Below are 19,408 nucleotides of genomic sequence, written 5' to 3' on the forward strand. Positions count from 1 at the left end.
TTCGAGCCCCAGCGTTCTTTCCTGCCTATGCAGGGGGTCGGACTCGATGATCTATTGAGGTCCCTTCCAACCCTAACATCTACGAATCTATGAATCCCCTTTCTAGGGCCACCCCTTACCAGGGCGTTCTTAACTCACACTACGGCTGGTGTTCTGGGGTCTCACAGGGACTCTCACACACCCCCAGAGCAGCAGGTCATTGTGCTCAACTATAGGTCTTGCTGTTTTTGACCCACACTTGGCCTCCCAGCAGTGGAGGACTTACTGGGGTCAGGACTTGTCCCTCTCTCTCAGACTGAGCCCCCTTACTCAGCCTCTGGCCCAAACTACAGCCTTAGGCATCCATAGACATACCTACACTCCCTTTACTTGGGGCTCCACACCACCCCCTTCACTTGGGGCTACAGGGCTTCCCTCCTTGGTGGGCTCAGGTGGCCATACCTGTGCCTGGCCCCAACTACGTTTCCTCGGGGTCCTACACCGCACAGGGCTCAGGTGGCCGCAGCCGTGCCTGGCCCCCCACTCTCACTCCTCGGGGTCTTGCACCCCACAGGGCTCAGGTGGCCTCAGCTGTGCCTGGCCCCAACTACCTCTGATGACAAATGACCCACCCTAAGGTGAGAGCTAGGGTTAAGGCACCCCGACCCGCCTTTCACCGGGGTGATAACTGGCCTGGCATTTCCTGGGGGCTCCTGTGCCACTGAGAGCCCCACCAGGCTACCAACTCCCAGCAGGGTGCAGTTTTAGGTCATGCCCAGGACTAGAAGCCTCCAAACCATCCCCTACAGCTCCTGCCCTTACCTCCAGGTTGTTGCATGTAGCCTTTCAGCCAGGTGATGTCACTGCCTGGCCTGCCAGCAGCAAACTGATCTGTTTATATGGATGGCCAGAGATCTAAAATGGCCACCGCAATAAGGCACCTGCTGGCTGCTTGGCTTCGCTCTTAAAGTGGCAGGCATCAACAGTGCCTTGCCACACCAGGTCAGCATTTGTCTTTGTCCCAAATCAAAATTTAAAAGAGTAAATTTAAAAATATGTATTGAATTAAAACTAGAGGTGCACTGATACATCAGTCCCAATTTGGATCGGCACTGATATAAGAAAAATTGACAGTATCAGCAATCGGCTTTTTTTGGCTGGGATGGCCGATAATGTCACTGATAAATGCCCCATGCATGCACACAGCCACAGCATAGCACGCAGGTGGATTTTGGGGTGGCTGCAGCCCTCCCCATAACCCTCTTCCCAGCATCACCGCTGCCTGCCCCAAGCGCATCCTGGTTCAGCCCCCTGCTGGGAAGAACTCAGTACCACCCTGGCTCCACCCCTGGCCCCAGCCTACCCTCGCCCTGCATGCAGATCCGGGGGCACATGCCCTCGTGTCCTTTTGGGCTGCTGCCACCCCATCCCTGCGCCCCCCAATGAGCTGCTCGTGGCTCCATCACGCACCCTGCCCCATCTGTGCAGCACCTGCCCTTGTCCCTGTCCCAGCCCCACTCCCTTCCTCATTGCAAAGGCCTCGATCTGCCCCGCCAACACCCGTTCGCTCCTCCCTCCCCCCACAACAGACTTCCCAGCTGGACACTGGTCCCTATGCTGCCTGGCTACATATTAGCAACCGGATCAGTATCGGCCGATATGGCTTGTTAAAAACTGGCCATCAGTACCAACCCAAAAAATCTTCATAGGTGTACCCCTAATTAAAACTTTTACAATTGGATGCAGAAATGTAACATACACTTGTCTAAAAATGAAATGTTTCATGTGTTTTTTAAACGTCCTGACATTTTTCATTCAGAATTATTGCAACCTTCAGTTGCATTTTCCTATTATAATTTCCATCAAAGAGCATGGAACTCAGATTTCTCAATTTTCCATTATGCTTCTTAACAACGTTACACTGCCAGTGATAAACCCAGAGCCCTTTGACTCCCATAATACACACTCAGAGCTTGCTTTATGGGAGATTTAGTTTTCCAGGGAACACCTTAGGAGAGAAAGGGAGCCCAAACAGTAAGTCCTGTAAGGCAACATACTGATGGGGAAATACAGTTTAATGTTTTTATCAAACTCATTCAGTGTCTCAATTCAGTTCAACAAAATGAAATATTCAACTTAGACGGAAGCAACCAGAAATTAAATATCACTCCCCTCTCCTCCCAATCAAAAGTTAGGCAAAAGGATTTTTTTAAAGACATTTTTGATTTTTCAGAAACTACATTTTCAGTCAGAAAAAAAATCATGAATTCTCACTCAACATTAGATGATTCCACTGGTAAATCAATGGCTATCGGGATGGATTTCTTTATAGAAGGCGTGTTTTTTCCTGTAACATTAAATGGATCTTAGGTCATGTGTAAAGCAGTCCATCTCTTAGTTAAGCAACTTAATAAAGAGCCTTAATTATACAGCAAAATAGCTGACATTTATGATGTATTCTTATACATGTACACAAGAATAATCCAGAAGACCTTTTGTAGAAAAGGCAGACATAATTAAATCAGTGGGATTATTCGTGTAAGGGTTATATATAGAATGACACCCCAAACTAAAATTTTTTTTTTTTAAATCTACATGTGCCTTACTACATGGTAACTACTTGGGCATAAATCTGCAACCTGTATGATGCCAGTAGCAAATTTACACCCAAATTGGTGCAAGTCGCCATAGTTACTGCGCTGTAACACCCACACATGTAGACACACACCCATTCTGCACAGTAACTTTTGGTTACTGCGCAGTAACTTAAGTTACTGTGCAGTAACAGTGAACGTGCAGATGTGCCCATTGTCCTCAAAATGCCACAAATGGAATTACGCCCCCCCCCGAAAAAAAATCACTCTTCATGGTTATGATGAGTAAAGTGAGCAGAAGAATTTGATTTATGAGAGTAGTCCCACTGGAATTAATGTGTTTACTCACATTAGTAAGGCAAATAAGATTTGTTTGTATTATTTATTAGCTATAAGCCTTTTCATGCACACTTATTTCCTTCTAATTATTCCATTATTGTTTGTTTTCGTTCCCTACTCAGAAGTTAGTGCCAAAGAGCCACCAGGTTGTTCTTACGAAGTGTTCTAGTGCAGCATTTCCCATCCCAGAGGTCGCGAACCAAAAGCGTGCCACAAACAAACTTCAAAAATGGATTCTCCTTTAAAGAAAAAAGGGTGGGAACCTGTAGCTTTTCCCTTGCAGGCTGGCAGAATTCCAGCCTGCAAGGGACTGCTTGGGGCCCCTGTATGCCCCCACACCCCCCCACCCCACCCCACCCCACACACTGGGGGCGGGGGGCAGCAGGTCAGGAGTGAGGGGCACTGGATCAGGACTGGCCTTTGATGTTTACAAATGGGTCTTGGTACAAAAAAGGTTGAGAACCATTGTTCTAATGCATCATCTGAGGGGTTAAGAATGTGATTCTTTCCTAAATTTGTAAAAGTGTTGCAATTCCATGAGTGAGCTACTTCTATTGCTCAACTTCTATTGCTCAAACACCATGTATTTCTGCTCAAGGTGGTTTAAATGTTTACAATGTGAGAAGCATCTCATGACTGTCTAAATTCAGTTCATTCTGCTTGTGCTGTACTATATTTTGAATAATTCTGATGCTATCCATAGCTATTCTATTACTTTTTAAAAAGGTTAATATCATTATTATTAATAGTAATAGCAATAATGGACATACTGAAGCTATTTTTGTTCTCATGTCAGTAACAAAGTGCAGAGGCTCAACAAAAAATGAAAACAGGTTCATATATTACTTTCACTTTCATTTACCTTTGAGATGTTAATTCAGGTTCTTAGGGTGATAGATTCAATTTTGCCCTGAGGAGAGAAACAGTCCAAGTTATATGCCTTTTCTGAATTTTAGTCTGTATTTTTTCTGCAGCAACAAATATCAGACATTTAAAATTATCAGGAGAAATACAGTCCCTAATTTTAGGTTTTAAGAATCAGTTGTTAAAAAGTAGACAGAAGAAGCCTTTAGGTCTGAAGTTGACAAGAAAAAAAAAGCTCAGTTCAATTTTACCATTTTCTTATCAATCATTTTAAGTCTATGTGGGCACATCTACTGCGCAGATTAGTATACTATGCAGTAGACACAGTATATTAATCTACTGAGCAGTAAAATGTCATCATCTACATGTGAACACCATTTACTGCGCCATAATTAGGCTACTGCACAGTTAGCTAGTACCTGTAAGTACAGGTACTACATTAACTATGCAGTAGTTACTGTGCAGTAACTCTCACGTAGACGCTGACTGGAAGTAAATTTGCTCCCAGTCAGTCTTGGCAGCAGGGAGCCACAAGGGACAAGGAGCTCTCTGTTCCCAGTCCTGGTGCTGTTCAGCTGCCATCTCCTCCCAGGAGCTGGGAGCCAATTGGCACTGGGACTGGGGAGCTCTCTGTCCCCTGTCCTGGCTTCCAGCACAAAGCTGGTAGCTTCAGAGGGCGAGCAGGGGCTGGGAACCCAGCTCTCATCTGGTCCCTGGAGCGGCTGTGCTGCATGAAGCTGGCTGCTTTGGGGAGAGGGTCGGGGCTGGAAACCCAGCCCCTGCCTACCCCCTGGAGCAGCTTGGCATGGCACAGAGCTGGCCTCCATGGCACACAGAGCTGCTCCAGGTTCCCAGTCCCCACCTGCTCCCCAGAGCAGCCAGCTCTGCACCAAGCAAGGCCGCTGCTGGTGGCAGGGGCCTTGCTGGCAACTGTGTCACAATAGCCATAGAACCAGGAGAGCTCTGCCTGCTGCAGAGGCAGCTGTCTCCCAGTCCAGTGCCCATCAGGTCCCTTGCTGATGTGCATGGGACCAGGAGAAAGCTGCCACTGCATCTGACAGAACTCTCCTGGCCCTGTACCCACTGGGAGCGGACCCATGCCCCATGCGAGTCCCTGAGCTAGCACCAATGGGAGTCTGGAGCTCCCTCCGGGCTGCTGCAGGGGGGCAGAGCAGGGAAGGAGCAGCTCTGTGCCATGTAGACACGCCCTGTGTTTAGTGATTATTTTTAAGCAATTATTTCCATTTCACTGTTAAAGATTAACACATCTTACAATGACCTTGAAGTAACTTATCTATTCCTGATTCCATTTACTTTTTAATATTTTGAAAAATGTTGTTCAAAACCAAGAAGAAGGGAGATTTCCTGGCAGAATTATACATCCTGGCCACATCTATTTGCGATGCGGACTGCACAATCGTTACTGTGTAGTTTAAACAAGTACTAAATGACTGTGCTGTAACTGGAGTTACTATGCAGTAGCATTGCCGAATGGCTTCAGGTGACACTGACTGCTCAGTAGCTCATTACTACTGCACAGTAGCATTGCATCACACTTCCTGCCGTGCAACGCTATTGTGCAGTAACAAACTACTGCACAGTAAGCATCTCGTGTAGACACAGCCTCTGAAAAGCAAAAAGCAGTTAAATAAATAGGTGGAGGATGGTTAAGACATAAGGTTTAAACTCTCTTTGGTTGATTAGTTAAAATGTAAGTATTAGTTATGATGATTATGTTTTATTAAATATGTATGTACTTGTTCTGAAAACTGTGCTTTGGTTAATTCCTATAGCATTAAAAACCCTTGCAAATAATTCTACCAAGTGTAGCATTTATAGATATCATTAATTAAATTAGACTTCAATAGGCTACTTCTGGTATTGAACACTATTATATTGTTTTTCCTTTTCAGTATCAGATGATCAACCTATGTTACTTTTTAAAATATATATTATTCTTTTAAGTTTGAAGCAGACAGACGTGCCTTTATCATCACCATTAATTCATTTGGCACTGAGCTGAGTAAAGATGACAGAGAGAAACTATATCCAACTTGTGGAAAGTTGTATCCAGAAGGCATACACCTGCTGGCCAATGCAGATGACTATGAGCAAGTGAAGTGTGTGGCAGATTACTATGCAGTATGTATTGTATTTAATTTATAACAAAAATATGATTCAATATTCCATAGGCAATGATTTCTTAGGATATCTTTTGTTGGACCAAATTCCATAGCATTTGTTTACAAAAATACATAAAAGGAACTCTGACCATAATATGCAAGTCCAAATATTTTAGAGGGGCAAAATAAACAATACAGGAATTATACAAATGATCCTGTAGAGAAGTCAATGCACATAAATATTGTATTCTTTCCAAAAATATTTGAATAGTGACATTATCTTGATGCCATGTAAATTGTCCATCATAGAGAGGTCAAAATAGAGCCAAACCACACCTTCTCGCAGGCAAAAAGTGTTCCCATCCCACTAAAAGCCAGAGAAGCTGAGATTTACTACATACTTGCTACCTCAGGGAAGAAAGGGTTAGAAAGCCATTAAAGAGATTAGACTACAGCCTTCCACATCTAGAGATGAAAGAGGAAGAAAAGCTGGCACAGGACTTTTTGGTTTTCTGGCAGCTTATCTCCTATAGATTTACTGTCATTGGTGAACTGCAGAAAATATCTCCATTACCAGGGTTAAACAACAAAGTTTAAGACCTGCTACCTCCTGTAGTCTTAAACACAGATATCCACTACTGCTAGAGGCAAGAATGCAACCAGCACATGTGTTAGTATTTCCTATTCCCAGTGTGAAACTCTGTTGAGCCCTGGCTTCAGAGCCATAAGTTTCCACAAAGCCTCAAAAGAGGGAAACATGATTTCACAGAGCTGGTATTCTCTCCCTTTCTTTCCCACTCTGTCATTCTTCAGTGATGATTATTTGATCAGTATTATCTTTTTTCAGGGGAAGTGTAGAATGGAAGGAAAGACAAAGAAAACTAATAGATACCTGGAGTAAACCTGTAAGGGCATGTGTAGATGAATTGGGAGCCCTAAACTGAAGTGGTGGGTTTTTAAAAACACCGCTTCAATTGAGGGTGAAGTAAACCCCCGTGTCATGTACACCTGTGTCTTACCTGCCTGTCCAGCAGTGGAGGAGGGAAGGCAAGCTGCCGGTGGGTGGAGCGGTCCTTAGGATGTGTGGGAGTGGGAGGTTGGTGCTTCCCTCCACGGCAGTGGCAGCCCCCCCAGGTGGCACCCGCCCACAGGCACCCAGCTAGGGTGGTCCCAGGGGGTACTGCAGCTGTGGAGGGAAGGACTGGGTTCCCCGCAGCTCATGCAGGCAAGCAGGCTCCAGGAGGAAAAAAAAAAGAAAAGAAAGAAAGAAAAAAGATCAGACTCACCACTTTTTTTTTTCCTCCTTCGGTAGAGCCTGCTTTCCTGGGCTGCTGCCAGGCTGCCTGCATGGGCTGCCTGCACAGCCCCTGAGCCGCACGGAGCCCGGTGCTTCGTTCTGCAGCTGTAGGGCAGCAAACTAAAACTCCTCAGAGGTGTTTTAGTTTGCTGCGCGCCAAAGTAATTTAGATTTCATAGACATTAGGGCTGAAAGGGACCTCGGAAGATCATCGAGTCCAATCCCCTGCCACAGGGGCAGGAAGTCAGCTGGGGTCATAGGATCCCAGCAAGAAAAACATCCAGGTTTCTCTTGAAGGCATTCAAAGTAGGTGCTTGAACCACCTCTGGTTGTAGGCCATTCCAGACCTGGGGGGCTCAGACAGTAAAGAAGCTCTTCCTTATGTCTAGCCTGAAACAGTCTTGCAGGAGTTTATAACCATTTGACCTTGTCATCCCTTGGGGCGCTCTGGTGAACAAATGTTCCCCCAGATCCTGGTGAACACCCCTTATAAACTTATAGGTGGCCATCAGATCGCCCCTGAGCCTGCGCTTTTCCAGGCTGAAGAGTCCCATAGCTCTCAGCCTCTCATCATAAGGTCTATTTTTGTGACCTCTGATCATGAGCATGGCTCTCCTCTGGACTCTCTCAAGCTTCTCCACATCCTTTTTGAATTGTGGAGCCCAAAACGGGACTCAGTACTCCAGCTGCGGCCTCACCAAGGCTGAGTACAATGGGAGAATGATGTCCTGGGATTTGCTTGAGAAGCATCTATGAAGAACCTTGCATTTTTCTGTGTTAAACACCATCACGTTTTCGTCCACCCATTTCATGAGTCTGTCAAGGTCAGCCTGGATTATCCCCCTGTCCTCAGATGTGGATGCTTTACCCCAAAGTTTGGTATCATCGGCAAATTTGGCCAGTCTGCTTCTGACATCATTAATGAAGAGGTTGAACAAAATAGGTCCAAGGCCTTGGGGGACCCCACTGGTCACAGGGCACCATGACAATTGACTTCCGTCAACCACCACCCTCTGGGTCTGACCACAGAGCCAATTCCCCAGCCAGCAGATCATGGTGGACCTGAGGCTATAGTTTGCCAGATCCACTTTCCTCCCTTTCTTAAAAATAGGCACCACATTGGCCTTCTTCCAATTATCAGGCACTTTACCAGAGCACCAGGAGCTCTTGAAGATCTGTGCCAGGGGCTGAGCTATGATGCAGGACAGCTACTCTGGGGTGTAAATTGTCAGGGCCAGCTGGCTTGAAGGTGTCCAGCCTCTCAAGGTGTTCTTTCATGAGGTCAGCTTTGATGGAGGGCACGGAACCACCCTCTCTTGGGCATCCCTGTCCTGTAATTGACAGGGGCGTCCCATGGGACTTGTGAAAGACCGACGCAAAGTACCCATTTAGTAAATTGGCTTTTTCCTGGGCGTCGGTCATCAGTTCTCCTTTCTGGTTTAGCAGGGGTCCAATGTTGCCCTTGCTTTTCCTCCGGCTCCCCACATATCTAAAAAAGGACTTTTTATTGATCTTGATACTTGTAGCTAGTTGGAGTTTCCATTGCAGCCTTGGCTTTCCTGGTTCACCCCCTGCAGGTCCAGACCAGTGCAGTATATTCCTCCTTGGAGGTGGATCCTATCCTCTGTCATTTGTAGGTCTGTCTTTTTAGATGCAGGAGGATCGCTAGTTCCTTGTTGAGCCAAGGGGGCTGCTGTGCCCTCTTGCTGCCTTTCCTCCGAAATGGAATAGCTTTAGCTTGTGCATCTAGGATCGCTCCCTTGAGGAGCAACCACTCTTCCTGGACTCCCCTCCCCTTGGGGTCATGGTCCCTCAGGGCCTCACCGACAAGTCTCCTGAGCTTGTCAAAGTCAGCCCTCCTGAGCTCTGTACTGCTGACTGACCTGCCAGCTTTACAGTGGATGGTGAAGGTGATCAGCTCGTGGTCGCTGTCACCCAGCTTCCCTTAGATCATTAGGTTGCTGATTAGGTCATCCCCATTTGCCAGTACCAGGTCGAGTAGCGCTTTGCCTCTCATTGGCCCATAGACTTCTTGAGTCAGATAGAGCTCATCCATGCACATGAGGAAGCTATGCGACCATTCAGATTTGGCCGAGAGCTTTTCCCACAAGATGTCTAGGTAGTTAAAGTCCCCCATGACAGCCATGGACCAGGAGTGTGCAGCCTCAGCCAATTCCCTGGCGAACTCCTGGTCAATCTCTTGATTCTGAGAGGGAGGTCTGTAATAGACTCCCACTATTGTATCCCCTGTGCCGTGTTCCCCACGGGTTTTAACCCAGAGGGTCTCTAATCGTCCACCCTGGGTGCCGATGTCAGCTTGTAGGGATGTGTAGCTTTCCTTGACATAGAGAGCTACACCTCCCCCACTTTTGTCTACTCGATCCCTCCTATACAGGGTATAGCCATCTATATCCATGGTCCAGTCATGGGTGGAGTCCCACCAGGTCTCCGTTATCCTTATGACATCGTAATTGTTTGTGTTGAGCAGGAGGACAAGTTCCTCCTGTTTATTCCCCAAGCTCCTGGCATTAGTGTACAGGCATGCAAGTGTCCCTTTGGGGGCCCTTGCCTTGCCTGCAGCTTGCTCTAGGGATGGGGCAGGGGTGGGTTCCCTTAAGTTCCTTGGCCTGCTGGCTTTGCAAGTGTTGCTCAGCGAGTCAGCAGTGGCAGTAGTCCCCCCGTCCCCTAGCGAGCTTAGTTTAAAGTCCGGTGGAGCAGGTCAGCCAGTCTGGCTGAGAAGAGCCTTCTCCCCAGCGGAGAAAGGTGGAGGCCGTCCCTTCCCAGCAGCTCGCTGCCTCTCTCACCAAAGAGTGGACTGTGGTCATAGAAGCCAAAGCCTTCCCGATGACACCAGCGCCGCAGTCTTTGGTTCACTACCTGGATCCTCCTCTCCCCTCCTCACCCCATAGCCCAAAACCAAGGAAAACACCACCTGTGTCCCCAACTCCTTAAGCCCACTCCCAAATCCCTGTAGCGCTTCATGACCCAGCTGGGAGGGTTCTGAACCGTGTCATTGGTGCCCACATGGATAAGAAGCATAGGGTAGTGGTCAGGGGGCTGGAGGACTTTAAGGATCTTCTCTGCAATGTCTCGGATCCTCACCCCATAGCCCAAAACCAAGGAAAACACCACCTGTGTCCCCAACTCCTTAAGCCCACTCCCAAATCCCTGTAGCGCTTCATGACCCAGCTGGGAGGGTTCTGAACCGTGTCATTGGTGCCCACATGGATAAGAAGCATAGGGTAGTGGTCAGGGGGCTGGAGGACTTTAAGGATCTTCTCTGCAATGTCTCGGACATGGGCTCCCAGGAAGCAGCAGACTTCCCGGGTGGAGGGGTCAGGGTGCCAGATTGCCCCCTCCGTCCCCCTCAGGATGGAGTCTCCCACGACAAACACTTTGTGTTTTGTCTTAGGGAGAGCGGGGACGGTAGCTTCAGTTGAGCCTGTGTTGCCTGTGGGAGCTGGCAACTTAGCAGGCTCTGTTGGAGCTACAAGAGGTTCGTACCTGTTGCAAAGCTCCAGTGGGGCAGGGACCTTGGTGCAGTGGGTCTTGGGGCCCTTGACCACCTTGGTCCAACCCCTTGGCTGGACAGCATGGGAGGTCCCCGTGATTTAAGGTGCATTACACTGCTGAATGTGCTACAGTGGCTGGAATTAATGCACAATACACTGCTGACACATGCAAACATCAACACCATTAAAGCAGTGCAAAAGCATTTAATCCACTTTAAAGTGTCATGCACACATGCCCCACAATTTGTTTACACACACCCAAAGATTTTTGCCTATAACAGATACCTGTTAAGATCCTGCTTCCTTTTTTATATACAAGTTGCAGCTGCAAAAAATTGTAATTGGAAATAATTGCTAGGAGGATACTGATTGGGAAGCAATGTCAAATATATCTTCAACAATTACATACTAGGGTATCATCACAGGTTGAACTATTAAAATACTTTATTTAGTCATTGTTATAGGTGAAATAGGCCCAGCAGACTGGTGGAAGTGAAATGAATGCTGTATGAAGAATCACAGCTCATGATCCGAGCTCTGCTTACAGCTCTGGGTCTGACAAGTATTGTTAAAATTTGAGACTTAGAACCCATTCCTAGAGGGTGAAAGATCATGTCATTCTCTAGCAACCCATTTCCAGTGCTCTCATTTCAAACGAATATTAAACTACAGGGGAAAATTGGGAAGACAAGAGGAAATACTGGTACTTTTAACTTCAGTGCATAATTGCTTTGATTGTATAAACCATGAAAAATGACTACAATTTGCTTAAGGTTTTATGTGCAGAAAGGTTACATAACGTAGGGTTTTGTTTTTGTTATTTTTACTAAATAGGATGAATGAGCAAATTATTTGCCATTTGTGGTTGTTTGTGCTTCTAGGAATACAAGGCTTTGTTTGAAGGGGTAGGGAATGGCACAGGAGAAAAGACATTGGAAGATGCATTTTTTGAACATGAGGTAAGATACTGCACCTCTAAATGTATTAACAACAAGTTAGCAGGTTTGCCCATCTGTAACAGGAATTGCTGGTGCTCATTCAGCTAGTGACACTGCTCTTTCCTGAACCTGTATTGATACAATGACCCACCATAATGTTCAAGCATAGTGCTGCTACAGCCGCCATTTTTGGAAAAAACATAAGGCTTGCATTTTTAAATAAAATAAAAGCAATAGCATCCTTTGTAAGAATGTGTGTAGAGGAGCAGGTTCTGCTAGCTTAGTCAAATTTCATGCCAACTAATTATATACTTTTTCCTGAAGTTTCCCCTTGCCTTATCCACTGGAGAATGTATTCATTAACTATCCTACCCTTCTGTATAAAATTTCTGTGATCTTTTTAAATGCTTACCACAGTTAACCCAGGGACAGTATTTCAATCACAAGTCTATTGGTGAGGTGGTTATAGATAGCTTGTTACAGATAGTTAAGCTAGTAAAATACTTTAGAAACTTTAGGGATGAAAGGTAATATTTAAATGTCAAAGTACTCTAATACAGTATTTTCAATACTTCATATTTTTCCTTAGGTAAAACTGAATGTGCTTGCCTTCAATAACCAATTCCATTTTGGAGTATTCTACGCTTATATAAAGCTGAAGGAACAAGAAAGCAGAAATGTTGTATGGATTGCTGAATGCATTTCTCAGAGACACAGAACCAAAATCAACAACTACATTCCTATTTTCTAATTCAGAGAATTTATAATTGTAGAGTACATAAAAAGACACACTTACTGCATATTAGGAGGAAATTGTTTATTTTTAAAAAGTAATTATTATCAGATTTTGCCAAATGAATCAAGTGATAGTTATCTTTACACATAGCACAATGTGAACAAACCAGAACCAAAATCATAGATGCACATTTTTTCACTTATTTAAGGAACATTTGATAGATTTGTGTAGACTATTTTGACTGAGAAACAAAACAGAACAGTGATCCTGTTTTAATTTAATAAATAAAATGCCTATAAATTCTTGGAAATATGTTTTCTAAGCATGAAGCTTACAAATATTGCCAAATGATTTAATTTGGAATTAGCTAACAAGCTATTTTCTCTAAGCTCAGGGTTCATTATGGGCCAGAAACCACCATTTGAATCTTAGATCATGGTTACCAGTTTCTTCTTGAGGGATATTACAATGGAATATGGAAGACCAACAGAGAGACAAAGTCTGAGGTTACTTTGTAGCTCTTCTGTGGTTTTTTTGCCTACATTAAACTTCAGGAATCCCTGGAACACATGGCCAGTAGCACAGAGGTTCCAGATACTGTCAAACCTCAAATACTTCTCCCTTGCTTTAGAGACATATTATGAGATTCCACCAAGATGGCTTTACTTATTCCTCTCAGGCCGCATCCAGAGTGGTACGATGGACATGTGCTACATACTTTTCGCTGTGCAGACTTACAAAGATCTATACTCTCCAACACTGTTTAATATCAACATTAGAGATTCTCAGCTGGGATTCCAGGAGAGACTTGTAAGGGTGCCATGGGGTCCGAGGAGATAAGCACTTGCTCTTCCCCATACCCTCCTACCCTGGTCCCTGTGTGAGGAGGTAAGTACTAGCTTGTTCCTGTTGTCTCCCCATTTGCACCTGGCCCCTGGGCACAGAAGAGAAAACACTGTAATAAATAACTTTGTTTTTAAATGGGGTACTGTTAAATTCAGAAAAAGTTATGAACTGGTTCCTGGAGTCTACAGAAGTTGAGAACTACTGATCTCTATGTTGTCGCCAAAGGAGGGTATGGAACATAAATGAACATATCAGCTAATTCTCTAGCACCTTTATGTTAGGCATAAAGAGCATCAGCTTTGATCTATTTAAAGGCCTGGCTCAGATCAACCACTGAAAATATAGCAGACAGTTGAAGTTAAATCATGGCAGGAAAAAGGTGATTTGACTGAGGAGAGGGGAGCACTTTGAACACTCATTACCTCTGTGCTATCACCCTCCATTAAGACATTTATCTTCTGAGTATTTAAAGAAGTTGAAGTCTTGATATTCTGCCTGGACTACTTCAAGATTCTGGATCACTGAATAGTTCACCCCAATCTTCGACCTAGGGTATGGACAAACATACACTTGGAATGGCTTCAAAACGGGGAAGGAACTATTGCTCAGGACTGTACAACAGCTGTTATGCTCCAAGAAGTACTTGTGCATGAGCTATGCAAGCGTAGCAAAACTGTTCCAACTTTAACCCTGCTGCATCCAGAGTCAAAGTTGGGGCAGTTGACCACACGGGTATTGCTGCAGGATAATGCACATGAAACGATTGCAGCGTAGTTCTTCCTTCCCTTCTGAGGCTGCTCCAAGTGCATGTTTGTCCATACCCCTAGTCTTCCCTCTACGGCTAGGGACAGGAGTTACACATAAACCAGCTTAAGTGATCAGAAACTGGTTAAAACCTGTAGCAGAACAGAAATTCAGTGCACATAAACCGCTATCAAAATGGCCAAAACTGGTTTAAAATTAACCTGTTTGAATGTAGTATCAGACTTAACTGATTTAGGTCCAACTGGTTTACAGAACTTCTGTTCCAGACCCCTTCCTGGTTTAAATTAACTCACAGCCCCCAGCATCCCAGCATGCTTTGTAGCCCTGGGCTGGGTAGGGCTGTCTTTTCCAGTGGAGCACAGTTTGCCCCACCCCTCTCCTCCCTAGCCAGAGCATTATCATTTCTCCAGCTGGCTGAGAAGGGAGTGGGGGTGGGAAACCCTGCTCCAGCGGCAGGAGCAGGGAATATGGGCAGATGCCAGCAGCCTGAGGGGAGCAGGGGGTTTAATCCCTCCTTCCTTAGCCCTGGGACAATGCTGCACAGAGACCCTCCTCCCCCAGCCCCATGGCAGGAGAGAAGGAAGAAGGGAAGAGCCCTGCCCACTGCAGCAGCTCTGTACCAGGTCAGCCCTGCCTGGGCACAGGGAGCCAGGAACAATCCAGGTGCACAGCTCCTGCAGCCCCAGCCCAAGCCCAAGCCTCAGCTGACTGGGAATGGCCTGGCCCCACCATCTGCCCATCTCACCTGGGGCTGAGCCGGCCCAGGACAATTTCGCAGGTCCTGCAGCCCCAGCCTGAGCTGCAACCAGCTGGGAAGGGTCCTGCATCCACAGTCCAGTCCAGCCCAGCCCCTCCATGCCTTCCCTCAGCAGTGCCTGTAGTCTGGCCTGACCCGGACCCAGTCCAAGCCCTGGGCAAGGTGGGCAAATGGCGGGGCCAGGCCAGGACAGGCTGTGGTGGCAGGGCCCTTCCCAGCTTCCCAGCTAGCTGAGGCTCAGGCTGGGGCTGCAGGACCTGTAAAGCTGTCCTGGGCTGACCTGGCCTGAAGCCCCAACCCCAGCCTCAGTCCCAGGCGAGACGGGCTGATGGCAGGGCCAGGTTGAGCCATGGGGGCAAGGCCCTTCCCAGCTGGCTGTGACTCAGGCTGGGGCCATGAGAGCTGTAACTGGATTGCTTCTGGTTCCCTGTGCCCAGGCTGTCAGACAGCTGCTGCAGCGGGCAGGGCTCTCCCTCTCCTTCTCCTCCCCCACTGTGTGGTCAGGGTGGGGGGCCCTCTGTGCAGCGCTGCCACACACCACCCCTTTCAGCTCAGCTCCCTTCCAGCCTTCAGGCCACTGTGGAAGGGAAGGGAGGGCTTGCTGTAGCGCCCCTCCCCACACCAAGTTGTAGCCTGAGCCACTGAAGGCATGTGGCTGCATTTCCAGAATCAAGTGAATGTCTATTCGCTTGCTTCTCGGTTCAATCTACACAAGTTAGACTAAACTGCAAAAAGATTGAAACGATTCAGGCTTGGGCTTTTTGAATGCCTGTACTTAGCCTATAAGTTCACAATGAAATAAAAGCATACCAGCCCAGCCTCTGGCTTCTTTACTATTCATTCCATCCAGGAAAAGCACACACCAACTGCAGAGACAAAGGGTTTCTAAATCCGAAAGCTTGCTAAAACTTTTTCCAACTATTTCAGTTGGTCTAATAAAAGATATCAGATTCACCCAAAGAACCTTGTCTGCCTATGTCCTTAGACTAACACGACTACAACCTACACCCAATGAAATAAAATACATTTCATGTTGAGTGCAGAGATAAATAAACGTATACTTTAATTTTGGGAAGCCCTTTGACACCATGGTCTTTCTACCATACAAGAAATATAATAAGAATGAAAATAAACAGGTTCAGCACACAGGAACTAAAACAAGTGACTCAGCACATCATCAAAAAAATTTTTTCTGCACTAATACATAAATCCTCCCTAGCTGCATAAACCTCGTGAATAGGCATTATGCCAAGAATTTGTTGCAGTAGTTTGGAAGGGAAAAAAACCCTGCCTTTGCCCCGGACCACTGAGTATCAGTAGCCAAGAGACTTAGGTTTCATAGTTGGTAGGGTCGGAAAGGACCTGAGCAGATCATCAAGTCCGACCCCTTTCCGATCCCAGGAAAGAATGCTGGGACCAAACGACCCTGGCTAAAAGTTGCTAGAGCAGTCTATGGACTGCAACGGCTCAGAGACAAACAGAGGAGGGATGGTGCTTGCAAGAGGGCTTGTCAACAGAGTTGGTCTTTGGACTCTGAAAAGAACAACCTCAGCATTTTTTTGAAGTAAGTTACCAGATAATTTCTAAATTTAACCAGCATGTTGCTGACATTGGTTAGATTAGATCCATGATTAAAGAAACAGGCAGCCGTATTCTGTTACTGAATACAGAAAGATGGGAGTGAAGAAAGTCTTAAAATTACACTCTCTCTCATATTCATAATTTTTCTCCAAATCAAGTCCCTAATATTTAGTCTTCTCCCATTATATTACCATCCATGCCAGTACGCATTCTCATGTGACCCCCTCCAGTCACCCCGTTACTGGAGACCATGAAACTGCGAGTGCTATTAACTTACATGGGAACATATCTTCCATTTTCAGAAAACTGGAACATGCAGCATTCAGCTGTAGTTCTTTAGCTGTTTCTTGAATCTATCGATTCACAGAACCCAGCATATAGGGCGATTCAGAACAAAACTGATCCTTACAGTTTCCTCCTGTACCATTGTTATGACCATGCTTTCTTATAAAAAACTTGACTCTTGGGTTCACTGTCACAAGAGTTTGCTAACTACTGAACAATTCTGCTCAAACTTAAATAATCTTTGAGGGCTTTAGATTTATTTAAACTGTTAATGACAGTTTTAAATACTTTTCTAATGGAAAATAAATTTAATATTGAGTGCCATTTAAAAAAAAAATGCTATCTTCCTTTTTTTTTTTTTTTTTTTTTTTAACTAAAGTAGCCTTAATTACAGCATACTTTTAAATCTTTGTCCAGTCCACTTTGCACAGCATCTTGTCAGTCTTCTTTGTATTATCAGTGATAAGTTGATGTTACATAATAATTAAAAATAGTAACAGCACACACACACATTTCTATATAAACAAAATGAACTGTCTATAGTACACATTAAAAAAACCTAGATTACCAGACCAACTACCTTCAGGACCTAAATGCTGGATAAAGAGTTTGCTGAAATAGCAAATTCATGGTGTTTTAATGAAGGTGGTAACTGGCAATTTAGTTGGCCTCAACTGTATTATAAAGGTCTTTAACACTAAGAGTTAGATTACTGTAATGATTTAAGTAGGAGCAGCTGGGATCAGGCAGAAGCCAGTAACATGCTGTACAACTTGTGCTTCAGCACAGGGTGTTAAGAAAATGAATGAATATAAATCAGAGAAGAAAACTGATAGGTGGCAATAATACTTACAGGCAGCTCACAGCAGGTTATGCAACACTGACACTTAAAGAGATTTCAAACACACAAATAGTCATCCTGTAAAATAATCTAAAGAAAATCCTAACCACTGAACTGAAGAAATGAAGACAGACATCATAGAGTCCAGCTGAAGTTTTTAAATTGAGCCTACATGCTGAGAAATATTCATGATTAGGTGTTTGGGGGTTCCATAGTTACTAAGACTTTTAGATGAAATATCCTCCATCCCAGTGAACTCAGGTGGCAACAGTAGGTCAAACCATATTCTTTCAGGTTTGGCAAACACCACTTAGAGATTTTTCATTTGGAAGTTAACTGATAATTCTCCAGTTAGCGTGTAAGCCAGCTGAGAATTCAATTTATTCTCCCATAGTTGTCAGAACACTACAGTGCTAACAGGAATTTAAAGAAGGAAAGTTAAGTGGCACTGAAGTAAACAACTGCAACATTTACAGGGCATTAACTTATTGACTGAGAAGAGATGATGGGTTTTTTGGTGTCACATATTTGTCCCTTGGGAAATTAAAAAAAAAACCTGAAACTATTAGAAGATGCAGTTCTTTCAGCTGAAATTTCAGGGCTTCATCATCTTTGCCATCAAATGAAGTATCGCTTTGAGATAAATTTACAAATGTCCTATGGTACCTTTTCCCTGAAGAAATTATGCAAAGCAAACATGTACACTTGCAACTAGCGAGTTTCTTCATTTCTGTCTATAACAAATTTTCTTCCTAGATACTTTGGCTGTTGATAGTTTAATTCTCTCACTACTCCTAGAAGTACACGTTTTTGTCAAGGAGGCATGATTTTCATTGTAAAGTTTAAAGACTTAATCTCAGTGGTCACATCCACATATGCAAGTACATGCACTTGCAGCAGCTCCAATAGAAGTGGTGCAAATCTGAGCTGGGGCTTTTGCCTCAGCGCACATGCCTGGATATGCACTTTGGTGGGGGGGAAATTGTGCCACTTGGGGCAAAATAACCCTGCCTGGCTCCTCCCAGATCTGAAGCCAGGGGGAGCTAGAGCCCAGGGCCAGCACCTTTGCTGTCCCCAGCAGTATAAAAAGCTGCCCTGTCCTGGCCCCAGCAGTACAAAAAGCTCCCTTGTCAAGTAGCTCAGGGCTGCCTGCTCTCAAGAGCTTCTGGGTCCCAGCCAATTGGTACCTGGGGACACTACCACTTGTGCCAGCTGGACTGCTGCAGCAGCCCTGAGAGTTCCCTGCACACTCTACCCACTGCAGCAGTCTGGCAGTGGGGGTTGCTGTCTGGCTGTGACCTGCTGTGCACCTCCCAGACCCAGACAGGGACTATACAGCCAGTAGAGGCATCTGCCCCTCTGGGCCAGCTGCCAGTGGGCTGTGGTTGCAAAGTTGGCTTTTGTGTGGCTCTACTACCATGTGCGCCCCCTGCCTGGCCATCTGGGCAGCTATTGCCCGGAAGATGTTCTGGGTGTGGTGGCCTGCTTTGAACTGTCAAAGCATGTCCTCCTGGCCCCAGCTGGCCAGGAAGTCAGCCACAGCCAGCAGGGTCCAAGATGCCAGCTCTGAGCAGGCAGGATCCATGGCCTTCCTAGCAGGAATTCTGGTGTTCCCTATTGGAAAACTGAAAAATCCCTGACAAAAAAATCCCAAAGTCACTCTGGTAAAATACCCTGAAATCCATGTTCCTCCACAATTAAAACAAAAGACCAGTATATATCTAGAGAGAGAGTGAGAGACAGCAATCAGTTGGGCAATGTTCTATTGATATATCTACAATGTTAAAGCAATTTGGAAACCTACCAGTGTCTCTATCATCATAATAAAATGAATTCTAAATGCCTATATGTTTTGCTGCCCCCCAAGGGGCCACAGGCCCCCCCCAACAGGGGATAAATGGTCCCCGCAGGGGCTACCCTCCTCCCCTGCAGGGCCCACATGCCCCATCCC

General features: G+C 45.6%; 1 protein-coding gene and 1 long non-coding RNA gene across 3 annotated transcripts in view; one reads left to right on the plus strand and one right to left on the minus strand.

Moving 5' to 3' along the window:
• ATP6V0D2 (ATPase H+ transporting V0 subunit d2) overlaps positions 1 to 14,167 on the plus strand; it is a 34,334-nt gene extending 20,167 nt beyond the window's left edge. The window contains exons 6-8 of one of the 2 annotated variants that reach the window (XM_006020599.2): positions 5,742 to 5,918; positions 11,590 to 11,667; positions 12,236 to 13,004. In XM_006020599.2, the coding sequence (XP_006020661.1) occupies positions 5,742 to 5,918; positions 11,590 to 11,667; positions 12,236 to 12,397 (417 nt within the window). In that variant the 3' untranslated portion in view covers positions 12,398 to 13,004. The other variant, XM_025200239.1, reaches the window with a different exon arrangement.
• The window catches only part of LOC102376685, a 49,366-nt gene that overhangs the window by 2,707 nt on the left and 27,251 nt on the right, over positions 1 to 19,408 (minus strand). Inside the window, exon 2 of the long non-coding RNA XR_323448.3 lies at positions 3,775 to 3,822. This is a non-coding gene — a long non-coding RNA (uncharacterized LOC102376685). The remainder of the gene's footprint in view (positions 1 to 3,774; positions 3,823 to 19,408) is intronic.

The sequence above is a fragment of the Alligator sinensis genome, unplaced genomic scaffold (assembly GCF_000455745.1).
Source record: "Alligator sinensis unplaced genomic scaffold, ASM45574v1 scaffold717_1, whole genome shotgun sequence".
Classification (NCBI taxonomy): Eukaryota; Metazoa; Chordata; order Crocodylia; family Alligatoridae; genus Alligator; species Alligator sinensis.